The following is a 15,341-nucleotide window of genomic DNA, read 5'->3' on the forward strand; positions in this document are numbered from 1 at the left end:
AAAATTGTCCGAATAGTCTCCATCTTGAACGATGGAACTCTTAGGAATTTGTTTAGGATCTTTAAGTCCAGGATTGGTCTGAAAGTTCCCTCTTTTTTGGGAACCACAAACAGATTTGAGTAAAACCCCTGTCCCTGTTCCGATCGTGGAACTGGATGGATTACTCCCATTAACAAGAGCTCTTGTACGCAGCGTAGAAACGCCTCTTTCTTTGTCTGGATTGTTGACAATCTTGACAGATGAAATCTCTCTCTTGGAGGAGAGTATTTGAAGTCCAGAAGGTATCCCTGAGATATTATCTCTAGCGCCCAGGGATCCTGAACATCTCTTGCCCAAGCCTGGGCGAAGAGAGAAAGTCTGCCCCCCACTAGATCCGATCCCGGATCGGGGGCCCTCAATTCATGCTGTTTTAGGGGCAGCAGCAGGTTTCCTAGTCTGCTTGCCCTTGTTCCAGGACTGGTTAGGTTTCCAGCCTTGTCTGTAGCGAGCAACAGCTCCTTCCTGTTTTGGTGCAGAGGAAGTTGATGCTGCTCCTGCTTTGAAATTACGAAAGGAACGAAAATTAGACTGTCTAGTCTTGGCTTTGGCTTTGTCCTGAGGCAGGGCATGGCCTTTACCTCCTGTAATGTCAGCGATAATCTCTTTCAACCCGGGCCCGAATAAGGTCTGCCCTTTGAAAGGTATATTAAGCAATTTAGACTTAGAAGTAACATCAGCTGACCAGGATTTTAGCCACAGCGCCCTGCGTGCCTGAATGGCGAATCCTGAATTCTTCGCCGTAAGTTTAGTAAGATGTACTACGGCCTCCGAAATGAATGAATTAGCTAGTTTAAGGACTCTAAGCCTGTCCGTAATGTCGTCCAGAGTAGCTGAACCAATGTTCTCTTCCAGAGACTCAATCCAGAATGCCGCTGCAGCCGTGATCGGCGCAATGCATGCAAGGGGTTGCAATATAAAACCTTGTTGAACAAACATTTTCTTAAGGTAACCCTCTAACTTTTTATCCATTGGATCTGAAAAAGCACAGCTATCCTCCACCGGGATAGTGGTACGCTTAGCTAAGGTAGAAACTGCTCCCTCCACCCTAGGGACCGTTTGCCATAAGTCCCTTGTGGTGGCGTCTATTGGAAACATTTTTCTAAATATCGGAGGGGGTGAGAACGGCACACCGGGTCTATCCCACTCCTTAGTAACAATTTCAGTAAGTCTCTTAGGTATAGGAAAAACCTCAGTACTCGTCGGTACCGCAAAATATTTATCCAACCTACACATTTTCTCTGGTATTGCAACTGTGTTACAATCATTCAGAGCCGCTAACACCTCCCCTAGTAATACACAGAGGTTTTCCAGTTTAAATTTAAAATTTGAAATATCTGAATCCAGTCTGTTTGGATCAGAACCGTCACCCACAGAATGAAGTTCTCCGTCCTCATGTTCTGCCACCTGTGACGCAGTGTCTGACATGGCCCTAATATTATCAGCGCACTCTGTTCTCACCCCAGAGTGATCACGCTTACCTCTTAGTTCTGGTAATTTAGCCAAAACCTCAGTCATAACAGTAGCCATATCCTGTAATGTGATTTGTAATGGCCGCCCAGATGTACTCGGCGCTACAATATCACGCACCTCCCTCTGAGCGGGAGATGTAGGTACTGACACGTGAGGCGAGTTAGTCGGCATAACTCTCCCCTCGTTGTTTGGTGAAATTTGTTCAATTTGTACAGATTGACTTTTATTTAAAGTAGCATCAATACAGTTAGTACATAAATTTCTATTGGGCTCCACTTTGGCATTGCAACAAATGACACAGGTATCATCCTCTGAATCAGACATGTTTAACACACTAGCAAATAAACTTGCAACTTGGAAATACAATTCAATTAGAATAATATTAAAATGTACTGTGCCTTTTAAGAAGCACAGAAGATCTATGACAGTTGAAAATTAATAAATTGAAACAGTTATAGCCTCAATCCTTGTAAACAACACAACTTTAGCAAAGGTTTAATCCCATTAGCAAAGATAACAAATTCTGAAAGCAAGAAACAAATTACAGAATAAACGTTTTTTATCTCAGTCAAACTATAATTCTCACAGCTCTGCTGAGAGAAATTACCTCCCTCAAAATAAGTTTGAAGACCCCTGAGCTCTGTAGAGATGAACCGGATCATGCAGGGAATACAATGAGTTGCTGACTGAAATATTTGATGCATAGAAAAAGCGCCAAAAAACGGCCCCTCCCCCTCACACACAGCAGTGAGGGAGAACAGAAACTGTCAGAAAAACAGATTAAGCAACTGCCAAGTGGAAAAATAGTGCCCAAACATTTATTCACACAGTACCTCAGCAAATGAAAACGATTTTACATTCCAGCAAAAACGTTAAACATAATCTCTAGTTATTAAACAGCTTTATGTATTTCTTACAGTGTAATTCTAGTGAAGTACCATTCCCCAGAATACTGAAGTGTAAAGTATACATACATGACATTATATCGGTATGGCAGGATTTTCTCATCAATTCCATTGTCAGAAAATAAAAACTGCTACATACCTCTATGCAGATTCATCTGCCCGCTGTCCCCTGATCTGAAGTTTACCTCACTCCTCAGATGGCCGAGAACAGCAATATGATCTTAACTACTCCGGCTAAAATCATAGCAAAACTCTGGTAGATTCTTCTTCAAACTCTGCCAGAGAGGTAATAACACACTCCGGTGCTATTTTAAAATAACAAACTTTTGATTGAAGATATAAAACTAAGTATAATCACCATAGTCCTCTCACACATCCTATCTAGTCGTTGGGTGCAAGAGAATGACTGGGAGTGACGTAGAGGGGAGGAGCTATATGCAGCTCTGCTGGGTGAATCCTCTTGCACTTCCTGTTGGGGAGGAGTAATATCCCAGAAGTAATGATGACCCGTGGACTGATCACACTTAACAGAAGAAAGTTTTTTTTTTTAAATTTACACTACTGTTACACCAGATATGAGTGGTGGCACTTAGCAAGTGAGCCAGGCACACACGCTGGCAGGCAGGCAGGCAACTGCAATTATATTACACTAGCAGACTGATGTTTCACAGTCAAAAAAGTTTTTTTTTTTTAAATTTACACTACTGTTACAACAGATATGAGTGGTGGCACTAGTTGGCAAGTGGGCCTGGCACACACGCTGGCAGGCAGGCAACTGCTATTAGATTACACTAGCAGACTGATGTTTCACAGTCAAAAAAGTTTTTTTTTTTTTAAATTTACTACTACTGTTACAACAGATATGAGTGGTGGCACTGCAGGCAGGCAACTGCAATTAGATTACACTAGCAGACTAATGTTTCACAGTCAAAATTACACAGGCAAAAAAAAAAAAAAAAAAAGACTGATGTTCTAGCCCTACAAAGGGCTTTTTGGGGTGCTGTCCTTACAGCAGAGATCAGATGAGTCCTTCAGGACTGTAGTGGACACTGAATACACTAGCCTAGCTATCAATTTCCCTATGAAATCAGCAGCAGCTACACTGTCCCTCCTCTCACTAACAATGCAGCTTCAGAATGAATCTAAAATGGCTGCTGTCCAGGAGCTGGGAGGGTCTGGGAGGGAGTGTCTGCTGCTGATTGGCTGAAATGTGTCTGCAGACTGTGAGATACAGGGTCAAAGTTTACTCAATGATGACGAATAGGGGGTGGATCGAACATCGCATATGTTCGCCCGCCGCTGCGAACCCGAACAAGCTATGTTCGCCGGGAACAATTCGCGGGCGCACAATTCGCAACATCACTATAAAGGAGTGAACTCTTTTACAATGCCGTTTCTATGTTTTTCTCAGCATTTAGCATCTTGATGCGAGAAGGGAATAGTCAACTTAAAGGGACATGAAACCCAAAAATTTTCTTTCATGATTCAGATAGAGAATACAATTTTAAACAACTTTCTAATTTACTTCTATTATATAATTTGTTTAATTCTCTTGGGATCATTTGTTGAAGGAGTAACAATGCACTACTGGTTTCTAACTGAATACATGGGTGAGCCAATGACAATTGGTATATATATATGCAGTGACCAATCAGCAGCTATAACCTAGGTTCTTTGCTGCCCCTGAGCTTTCCAAGATAAACCTTTAAGAAAAGGATAACAAGAGTAGGAAGCAAATTAAATAATAGAAGTAAATTGGAAAGTTGTTTAAAATTGTATTCTCTATCTGAATCATGAAAGAAACATTTTGGGTTTCAAGTCCCTTTAAATGGACATGTTACTCAGCATAAATTCTCCTTTGTCCCTAATAATGCATATGCATGGTGAAAAAAAACAAAAAAGAGAACAAGCACCCAGTTGACATCATCAGTGCTAAAGTCACACTTTGCTTTGCTATAATCTCATGAGATTTAGACATAATTTTCTTGAGCTGAGGTGGAAAATGACTGTACCTGCATGTACCAGATGCATGCTCCCTTGCTAGTCTCAGGACAAGCATTTGGATTGAATGCTTAAAGTTCCAGTCTATAGCAAGATGAGGTTACTAGGTGGCTTTTGAGGTAAAATATCTTTCTTTTTGATTTAGAGATGTTCATGTGATATTCAGCTTTTTACATTTATATGGCATCATGTTTAAGTGATGCAGCTTATTAGTAACATATCTCTTTAGCATGCACTTTGGTCTTAAAGTGAAGGTCAATTTTCATCAATGAGTGTCCGGTTTTTAAAAATACTTTTAAAAACAGGGGCACTTTCATTGATGAAAATTTACATTGCACCGGATTTGAAGAAATACTTACCTTTTACTCCTGCAAAACCAGATCGCCAATCTCAGCCTCAGTTCCTCTGTACTGACGTCAGAAATGTCAAAAACGGCTTCCTCCAATCATGGCTTGCACCCCAGAGCGTCCAGCTTGTGATGCCTGGCTGTGATTGGAGGAAGCCAGTTTCATCATTGCTGTGGTCTACAACAGGAAGAAGAAGGAGAGGGATCGATCCAGCTTTGCAGAAGTAAAAGGTAAGTATTTCTTCAAATCCAGTGCAATGTTAATTTTCATCAATGAAAGTGCCCCTGTTTTTAAAAGTATTTTTAAAAACCGGGCACTCATTGATGAAAATTGACCTTCACTTTAAGGAAAAGTAAAATTAAACACACAAGTTAGAATAGCATATTTTAATTTAACATTCTTTTTCTTTAGGCACTAAAAGAAGACGCTGATTCTTTGGAAAAAGTAAAACTGGAACTAGAGTCTTTAACTCAAAAGTTAAATGATAGGGGGGACAAAATGGAGAAGAGCATTGAGCAGGATAAGCAAGAGCTTATAGAGAAACAGAAGATATCTGAGGTAAATTAACTTAAAGGGGCATTAAGATTTTTTTTACACAAAAGCAAAATGTATTTTTGTCAAAGTTAATTCTTTAAAGGGACAGTATACACCAATTTCTTTCATATAGGTGGCGGGAGTCCACTAGCTTGTTACTGATGGGATATACATTCCTAGCAGGAGGGGACAAAGTTTCCCTAACCTCAAATGCCTATAAATATACCTCCCACCTCACTCATACCTCAGTTTTAAATTGTTTGCCTTTTTAGGAGGTGGTGAAACATGATGTGCTTGAGTCTTCAGTGAAAGGCGCTTCTAAACATATTGAAGCGCAGTGTTTGTGTGAGCGATGTGAAGGGAGTATTTGCCTGATGACAACATGTTTTCACCTATGGGAAATCTGTTCATAAGGCTCTCTGTAAATTCAGTTGCAGGAATTAATCTGCTGCTTCCCTTTACAGATAAACATTATACTCCTCTACCATTACCTCTGCTGATATGTTTCAGTACTGCTTTGGCTGTCTGCTACTCGATGATTAGTGGACGAGTGTCTATGGGTAAGTATGTTTTTAAATTTGTATATATAGACACTCGTAGCCATATTGTGGGCACATTTAATCGTTAAAAGTTGATATATTATGTATATACGGCCCTGGGACAGAATATCACTATTACCCTCGCTTTATACACAGATGTATTTTGGCATGTTTTATTTTTTTCCAGCCAGCTGTAGTAACCCAATGATAAGCTCAGGTACCTAGCAACCAGACAGGTTTAGAAAAGGAATACCAGCTGCAGGTACTTGTATCTTTATTGTGCCTTCAAAACTAGTCTGAACATGTTCCAAGGGATACTGGTGTACCTGCATTATCTATCTATAAAACTACTTAAAGTATAATTTGTTTTTGTGTTTGTTTTTTTTCTCTCCTTTCCTCAAAATAGCTTTCTTAATTTTTTTTTAGTGCTTATTGCTTTGCTTTGGTTTATGCTATAAGGAGCAGCGAACTCTGTCCCTAAACTTACCCTAGTACTTTATTCAGCTAATTTACGTGACTCATGTTTAGATTTACTAAATACATTCTGATCAATCTAATGTTTCTTTGGGTACTAATACACCTGTTCTCTGTTTATAACAGGATGATGCTAACAATGTACTTCCAACTACAATTTTCAAATGCTGTTTATAAGGTTTTCTGCTGCTCAAATATCTTCAAACAAGCGTAAAATGGTCAGTTCAGATATTTTCCTTCTAAGTGCTATGCACCCTGTTCCAAGGGATACTTTGGTATCTTCAGATAATGAGATTTCCTCTAAAGAGTGAGGATCTCTCATCTGCTGTAAGAACCTGATCATTACTCTTTTTTTTATTTTAAGTTGAACACATGGTTCTCTTTTTAAAGAGTTCTTAGTCACTTTAAGGATTAAAAATCCTAAATATTCGGATGCTAGACTTTATAATTGCTTAAAATCAATGTTTAAACTGTTGTTAATCTCCCTGAGATTTTCCCTACACCTAACTGCACTTTGTGACCTGATTACTAAAGAATGATTTAAACCGGGTGTGTCTGTTAATCTTTTTTGCAAGGTTTAAAAGTTATAACTATTAAAGGGACACTGAAACCAAATTTTATCTTTCATGATTCAGATAGAGCATGCAATTTTAAGTAACTTTCTAATTTACTCCTATTATCAATTTTTCATCATTCTCTTGCTATCTTTATTTGAAAAGCAAGAATGTAAGTTTAGAAGCCGGCCCATTTTTGGTTCACAACCTGGATTGTTCTTGCTGATTGGTGGATTGGTGGATAAATGCTCTCCAGGGTGCTGAACCAAAAATTGTCTAACTCCTTATCTTAGATGCCTTATTCAAATAAAGATAGCAAGAGAACAAAAAAAAATTGATAATAGGAGTAAATTAGAAAGTTGCTTAAAATTGCCTGCTCTACCTGAATCATGAAATAAAAAAAAAATTGGGGTTAGTATCCCTTTAAGTTTGCTTCAGAATACAAATTATTTTATTTGTGATGCTGTATCTGATAATATAAAAATCTATGTCAAAAGCATACTGCAATATTGCCCTGAATACACCCGATCCTTTCTGATCTCGGAAGTTAAGCGGGGCCAGGCCTGGTCAGTACCTGAAAATGAATAATATAAAGGTTCTGAGTAACCTTTTGTCTATAACAGAACTCAGGGTATTGCAGTGCTTTCAAAACAAAAAATTGTTACCTGAATGATATCTAGGTACTAGCTCAGTCCTTTCCTTTAACAGCAATTTGCACAAAACATCTATTGTTTTTAGGACTTCAAGCTTGACCTCTGTTAAAAAGGGAATCTTATCTCCATTTCCAGACAGACAATGTCACAGCAGTAACTTCTGTCAACCATCAAGGGGGAACACACAGTTCCCTACCTATGAAAGAAGTATCTCACATACTTTCTTGGGCGGAATCCAATTCCTGTCTAATGATATCCCAGGTGTAGACAATATGGAAGCGGATTATCTCAGATGGCAATCTCTACATCCAGGGGAGTTGTCTCTCCACCCAGATGTATTCTGTTGAATTGTAAAGATGTGGGGTCCTCCAGAGATAGATCTGATGGCCACTCGTCTGAACAAGAAACTTCCCAGGTACCTTTCCATGTCCAGCAGATGAGAGATCCTCACTCTTTAGAGGAAATCTCATTATCTGAAGATACCAAAGTATCCCTTGGAACAGGCATGCTTACATTTTCCCCCCTCTGGTTCGTCTTCCAAGAGTGATCTCAAAGATCTTAATGGAACAATCTTATGTGTTTCTAATAGCACCAGCGTGGCCTCACAGGATTTGGTAGGCAGACCTTGTCTGAATGTCCAGTTGACAGCCTTGTCCTCTTCCTCTAAGACCAGACCTTCTGTCTCAAGGCCCGTTCTTCCATCCAGATCTCAAATTATTAAATTTGATGGCATGAAAATTGAACGTTTAGTCCTCAGTCATAGAAGTTTCTCTGACTCTGTGATTAAAACTATGACTCAGGCCCGTAAGCCTGTTTCAAAGAAAATATACCACAAGGTTCGAAAAACCTATTTCTCTTGTTAAGTGTGTTCAGTCCACGGGTCATCCATTACTTATGGGATATATTCTCCTTCCCAACAGGAAGTTGCAAGAGGATCACCCAAGCAGAGCTGCTATATAGCTCCTCCCCTCACATGTCATATCCAGTCATTCTCTTGCAACCCTCAACAAAGGAGGAGGTCGCGAGAGGAGCTGGAGTTTTTACTTAATTATTCTTCAATCAAAAGTTTGTTATTTTAAATGGCACCGGAGTGTGCTGTTTTTCTATCTCAGGCAGTATTTGGAAGAAGAAACTGCCTGCGTTTTCTATGATCTTAGCGGGCGTAACTAAGATCCACTGGCTGTTCTCGACATTCTGAGGAGTGGGGTAACTTCAGAAAATGGGAATAGCATGCGGGGTCTCCCGCAAATGAGGTATGTGCAGTACAATATTTTCTGGGAATGGAATTGACTAAGAAAACACTGCTGTTACCCGTATGATGTAAGTACAGCCTTAAATGCAGTAGTAGTGACTGGTATCAGGCTGATAAATGTATGCACAGTAGAGTTATTTTCTAGGGACTAGAATTTGACTGAAAAAATACTGTTAATACTGATATAATGTGTGAGCCTTAACTGCAGTAGAAGCGACTGGTAGCAGGCTTAGTAATAACTTTACACAGCATCTGAAATGTTGTTTTTTAAAACGTTTACTAGCATGTTAATCGTTTTGTGAGGTACTTTGGTGATAAATCTTTTTGGGCATGATTTTTTGCCACACGGCTAACGTATATTTCTGCATAGAAACCGTTATATCAGGTCTCCCACTGTTGTAATAGGAGTGGGAGGGACCTTTTTTTAGCGCCTTGTTGCGCAGGTAAAATTCTAGCACAGTCTTCCTGCTTCTTCCTCTTTGATCCAGGACGTCTCCAGAGAGCTCAGGGATCTTCAAAATTTGTTTTTGAGGGAGGTAATCAGTCACAGCAGACCTGTGACAGTGTGTTTGACTGTGATAAAAGCGTTAAATCTTAATTTGATATCCGTTTTTTGGGTACTGAGGGGTTAATCATCCTTTTGCTAATGGGTGCAATCCTCTGCTAATTAATACATTTAAAGAATTGTTGACTATAACTGAACTAGTTCTTTGTTATTCAATTGTGTTTTTTTAAAAAAAAAAAAAGCGCTGCAGCGTTTTTTATATTGCTTGTAAACTTATTGAAGTAATTTCCAAGCTTGCTAGCTTCATTGCTAGTCTGTTTAAACATGTCTGATACAGAGGAATCTGCTTGTTCATTATGTTTAAAAGCCGATGTGGAGCCCAATAGAAATATGTGTACCAATTGTATTGATATTACTTTGAATAAAAGTAAATCCGTACCGATAAAGAAATTATCACCAGACAACGAGGGGGAAGTTATGCCGTCTAACTCTCCTCACGTGTCAGTACCTTCGTCTCCCGCTCGGGAGGTGCGTAAGATTGAGGCGCCAAGTACATCAAGGCCCTTACAAATCACTTTACATGATATGGCTAATGTTATGAAAGAAGTATTATACAATATGCCCGAGTTAAGAGGCAAGCGCGACAGCTCTGGGTTAAGGACAGAGCGCGCCGATGACACGAGAGCCATGTCTGATACTGCGTCACAATTTGCAGAACATGAGGACGGAGAGCTTCATTCTGTGGGTGACGGTTCTGATTCGGGGAGACCGGATTCAGAAATTTCAAATTTTAAATTTAAGCTTGAGAACCTCCGCGTGTTGCTAGGGGAGGTGTTAGCGGCTCTGAATGATTGTGACACGGTGGCAATCCCAGAGAAATTATGTAGGCTGGATAAATACTATGCGGTACCGGTGTGTACTGACGTTTTTCCTATACCAAAGAGGCTTACAGAGATTATTAGCAAGGAGTGGGATAGACCCGGTGTGCCTTTTTCCCCTCCTCCGATATTTAGAAAAATGTTCCCTATAGACGCCACCACACGAGACTTATGGCAGACGGTCCCTAAGGTGGAGGGAGCAGTTTCTACTTTAGCCAAGCGTACCACTATCCCGGTGGAGGATAGCTGTGCTTTCTCAGATCCAATGGATAACAAATTAGAGGGTTACCTTAAGAAAATGTTTGTTCAACAAGGTTTTATATTACAGACTCTTGCATGCATTGCACCTGTCACTGCTGCAGCGGCATTCTGGTTTGAGTCTCTGGAAGAGGCGATTCGCACAGCACCATTGGATGAATCTTTGAGCAAGATTAGAACCCTTAAGCTGGCTAATGAGTTTGTTTCGGATGCCGTAGTGCATTTAACCAAACTTACGGCTAAGAATTCCGGATTCGCCATACAGGCGCGCAGAGAGCTATGGCTTAAATCCTGGTCAGCAGATGTAACTTCTAAGTCTAAACTACTAAACATTCCTTTCAAAGGGCAGACCTTATTCGGGCCCGGCTTGAAGGAAATTATTGCTGACATTACTGGAGGTAAGGGCCACACCCTTCCTCAGGACAGGGCCAAATCAAAGGCCAAACAGTCTAATTTTCGTGCCTTTCGTAATTTCAAGGCAGGAGCAGCATCAACTTCCTCTGCTCCAAAACAGGAAGGAACTACTGCTCGTTACAGACAGGGTTGGAAAGGCAACCAGTCATGGAACAAGGGCAAGCAGGCCAGAAAGCCTACTTCCGCCCCTAAGACAGCATGAAGACAGGGCCCCCTTTCCGGAGACGGATCTAGTGGGGGGCAGACTTTCTCTCTTCGCCCAGGCTTGCGCAAGAGATGTACAGGATCCCTGGACGTTGGAGATTATATCTCAGGGATACCTTCTGGATTTCAAAACTTCTCCTCCACAAGGGAGGTTTCATCTGTCAAGGTTATCAACAAACCTAGTAAAGAAAGAGGCATTTCTACAATGTGTACAAGACCTCTTAGTGATGGGAGTGATCCACCCAGTTCCGCGAACGGAACAGGGGCAAGGGTTTTATTCAAATCTGTTTGTGGTTCCCAAGAAAGAGGGAACTTTCAGACCAATCTTAGACTTAAAAATCTTAAACAAATTCCTAAGGGTCCCGTCGTTCAAGATGGAAACCATTCGGACCATCCTACCCATGATCCAAGAGGGTCAATATATGACCACAGTGGACTTAAAGGATGCCTACCTTCACATACCGATTCACAAAGATCATTATCGGTACCTAAGGTTTGCCTTTCTAGACAGGCATTACCAGTTTGTAGCTCTTCCCTTCGGGTTAGCTACGGCCCCGAGAATTTTTACAAAAGTTCTGGGCTCACTTCTGGCGGTACTAAGACCACGAGGCATAGCGGTGGCTCCGTACCTAGACGACATTCTGATACAAGCGTCAAGTTTTCAAAATGCAAAGTCTCATACAGAGATAGTTCTAGCATTTCTGAGGTCGCATGGGTGGAAAGTGAACGTGGAGAAGAGTTCTCTGTTACCACTCACAAGGGTCCCTTTTCTAGGGACTCTTATAGATTCTGTAGAGATGAAGATTTACCTGACGGAGTCCAGGTTATCAAAGATTCTCAATGCTTGCCGTGTCCTTCACTCCATTCCAAGCCCATCAGTAGCTCAGTGCATGGAAGTAATCGGCTTAATGGTCGCGGCAATGGACATAGTGCCATTTGCGCGCCTACATCTCAGACCTCTGCAACTATGCATGCTAAGTCAATGGAACGGGGATTACTCAGATCTGTCCCCTTTGCTAAATCTGGACCAGGAGACCAGAGATTCTCTTCTCTGGTGGTTGTCACGGGTTCATCTGTCCAAAGGAATGACTTTTCGCAGACCAGATTGGACGATTGTAACAACAGATGCCAGCCTACTAGGCTGGGGAGCAGTCTGGAACTCCCTGAAGGCTCAGGGATCGTGGACTCAGGAGGAGAGACTCCTCCCGATAAACATTCTAGAATTAAGAGCAATATTCAATGCTCTTCTAACTTGGCCTCAGTTAGCAACACTGAGGTTCATCAGATTTCAGTCGGACAACATCACGACTGTGGCTTACATCAATCATCAAGGGGGAACCAGGAGTTCCCTAGCGATGTTGGAAGTCTCGAAGATAATTCGCTGGGCAGAGTCTCACTCTTGCCACCTGTCAGCGATCTACATCCCAGGCGTGGAGAACTGGGAGGCGGATTTTCTAAGTCGACAGACCTTTCATCCGGGGGAGTGGGAACTTCACCCGGAGGTATTTGCTCAACTGCTTCGTCGTTGGGGCAAACCGGATCTGGATCTCATGGCATCTCGCCAGAACGCCAAGCTTCCTTGTTACGGATCCAGGTCCAGGGACCCGGGTGTGGTGCTGGTAGATGCACTAGCAGCCCCTTGGGTTTTCAACATAGCTTATGTGTTTCCACCTTTTCCGTTGCTACCTCGACTGATTGCCAGGATCAAACAGGAGAGAGCATCGGTGATTCTGATAGCGCCTGCGTGGCCACGCAAGACCTGGTATGCAGACCTAGTGGACATGTCGTCCTGTCCACCATGGTCTCTACCCCTGAGGCAGGACCTTCTAATCCAGGGTCCTTTCAACCATCCAAACCTAATTTCTCTGAGGCTGACTGCTTGGAAATTGAACGCTTGATTCTATCAAAGCGTGGGTTTTCGGATTCGGTTATTGATACATTAATACAGGCTCGGAAACCTGTTACCAGAAAAAATTACCACAAGATATGGCGTAAATATTTATATTGGTGTGAATCCAAGAATTACTCATGGAGTAAGGTTAGGATTCCTAGGATATTGTCTTTTCTACAAGAGGGTTTAGAAAAGGGCTTATCTGCTAGTTCGCTAAAGGGACAGATTTCTGCTCTGTCTATTCTTTTACACAAGCGTCTGGCAGAGAATCCAGATGTCCAGGCTTTTTGTCAGGCTTTGGCTAGGATTAAGCCTGTGTTTAAAACTGTTGCTCCTCCGTGGAGCTTAAACTTGGTTCTTAAAGTTCTTCAGGGTGTTCCGTTTGAACCCCTTCATTCCATTGATATTAAGCTTTTATCTTGGAAAGTTCTGTTTTTGATGGCTATTTCCTCGGCTCGAAGAGTCTCTGAGTTATCTGCCTTACAGTGTGATTCTCCTTATCTGATCTTTCATTCAGACAAGGTAGTCCTGCGTACTAAACCTGGGTTTTTACCTAAGGTTGTTTCTAACAGGAATATCAATCAAGAGATTGTTGTTCCATCGTTATGTCCTAATCCTTCTTCAAAGAAGGAACGTCTTTTGCATAATCTAGACGTGGTCCGTGCCCTGAAGTTCTACTTACAGGCAACTAAAGATTTTCGGCAAACTTCTTCTCTGTTTGTCGTTTACTCTGGACAGAGGAGAGGTCAAAAGGCTTCGGCTACCTCTCTCTCTTTTTGGCTTCGTAGCATAATACGCTTAGCCTATGAGACTGCTGGACAGCAGCCTCCTGAAAGAATTACAGCTCATTCCACTAGAGCTGTGGCTTCCACCTGGGCCTTTAAGAATGAGGCCTCTGTTGAACAGATTTGCAAGGCTGCAACTTGGTCTTCACTTCATACTTTTTCCAAATTTTACAAATTTGACACTTTTGCTTCTTCGGAGGCTGTTTTTGGGAGAAAGGTTCTACAGGCAGTGGTTCCTTCTGTTTAATGTTCCTGCCTTGTCCCTACCATCATCCGTGTACTTTAGCTTTGGTATTGGTATCCCATAAGTAATGGATGACCCGTGGACTGAACACACTTAACAAGAGAAAACATAATTTATGCTTACCTGATAAATTTATTTCTCTTGTAGTGTGTTCAGTCCACGGCCCGCCCTGTCTTTTTGAGGCAGGTTCTAAATTTTAAATTATAACTCCAGTCACCACTGCACCCTATAGTTTCTCCTTTCTCGTCTTGTTTCGGTCGAATGACTGGATATGACATGTGAGGGGAGGAGCTATATAGCAGCTCTGCTTGGGTGATCCTCTTGCAACTTCCTGTTGGGAAGGAGAATATATCCCATAAGTAATGGATGACCCGTGGACTGAACACACTACAAGAGAAATAAATTTATCAGGTAAGCATAAATTATGTTATTTCTTGGTGTTCTACACAAGATTATTCCTGGCATTCCTTTTGTATTCCTAGGATTCTCCAGTTCCTTCAGGATGGTTTGGATAAGTATTTGTCTGCCAGTACTTTGAAAAGACAAATCTGTACTCCGTTTTATTTTACAGAAAAATTGTTAATCTTCCTGATATTCACTGTTTTGTTCAGGCTTTTCAAATTAAACCTGTTATAAAAAACTATTTATCCTCCTTGGAGTCTTAATTTGGTATTAACGACTTTGCAGGCTCCTCCTTTTGAGCATATGCATACTTTGGACATTAAACTACTTTCTTGGAAAGTGTTATTTCTATTGGCTATCTCTTCTGCTAGAAGAGTTTCTGAATTGTCTGCTCTCTCTTGTGAGTCTCCTTATCTGATTTTTCATCAAGATAAAGCAGTTTTTGCCTAAAGTTGTGAATTCTAACAACATAAATAGGGAAATTATTGTTCCTTTCTTGTGTCCTAATCCTAAAAATACTCCTGAAAGATCTTTGCATTATTTGCGTGGTAAGAGCTTTGAAATATTATGTTAATGCTACTAAAGATTTCAGACAGACTTCTAGTCTATTTGTTATTTTTTCTGGTTCTAGAAAAGGTCAGAAAGCCTCTGCCATTACTTTAGCATCTTGGTTGAAACTTCTGATTCACAAAGCTTATTTGGAGGCGGGCCAGTCTCTGCCTCAGAGAATTACAGCTCATTCTACAAGATCAGTTGCCACATCTTGGACTTTCATGAATAAAGCTTTAGTTGATCAAATCTGCAAAGCAGCCAGCCACTTGGTCTTCTTTGAATACCTTTACTAAATTTTACCATTTTGATGTTTTTGCTACTTCAGAAGCAGCTTTTGGTAGAAAGATTCTTGAGCCAGCTGTCTCAGTTTGATTCTAGTGCCTATAATTTATGTTTTTTTTAATTTTAAAGAAACAATTATTTTTTTGGATTTAATTTCT

The 15,341-nt window shown here is 41.0% G+C and overlaps 1 protein-coding gene across 4 annotated transcripts in view; it reads left to right on the plus strand.

The window, feature by feature from the left end:
* Positions 1–15,341, plus strand: part of IFI35 (interferon induced protein 35) — a 202,666-nt gene that overhangs the window by 86,072 nt on the left and 101,253 nt on the right. For all 4 annotated transcript variants that reach the window (XM_053699580.1, XM_053699583.1, XM_053699579.1 and 1 more), the window contains one exon: positions 5,174–5,320. In XM_053699580.1, coding sequence (XP_053555555.1) covers positions 5,174–5,320 — 147 coding nt within the window. The remainder of the gene's footprint in view (positions 1–5,173; positions 5,321–15,341) is intronic.

The sequence above is a fragment of the Bombina bombina genome, chromosome 1 (assembly GCF_027579735.1).
Source record: "Bombina bombina isolate aBomBom1 chromosome 1, aBomBom1.pri, whole genome shotgun sequence".
Classification (NCBI taxonomy): domain Eukaryota; kingdom Metazoa; phylum Chordata; class Amphibia; order Anura; family Bombinatoridae; genus Bombina; species Bombina bombina.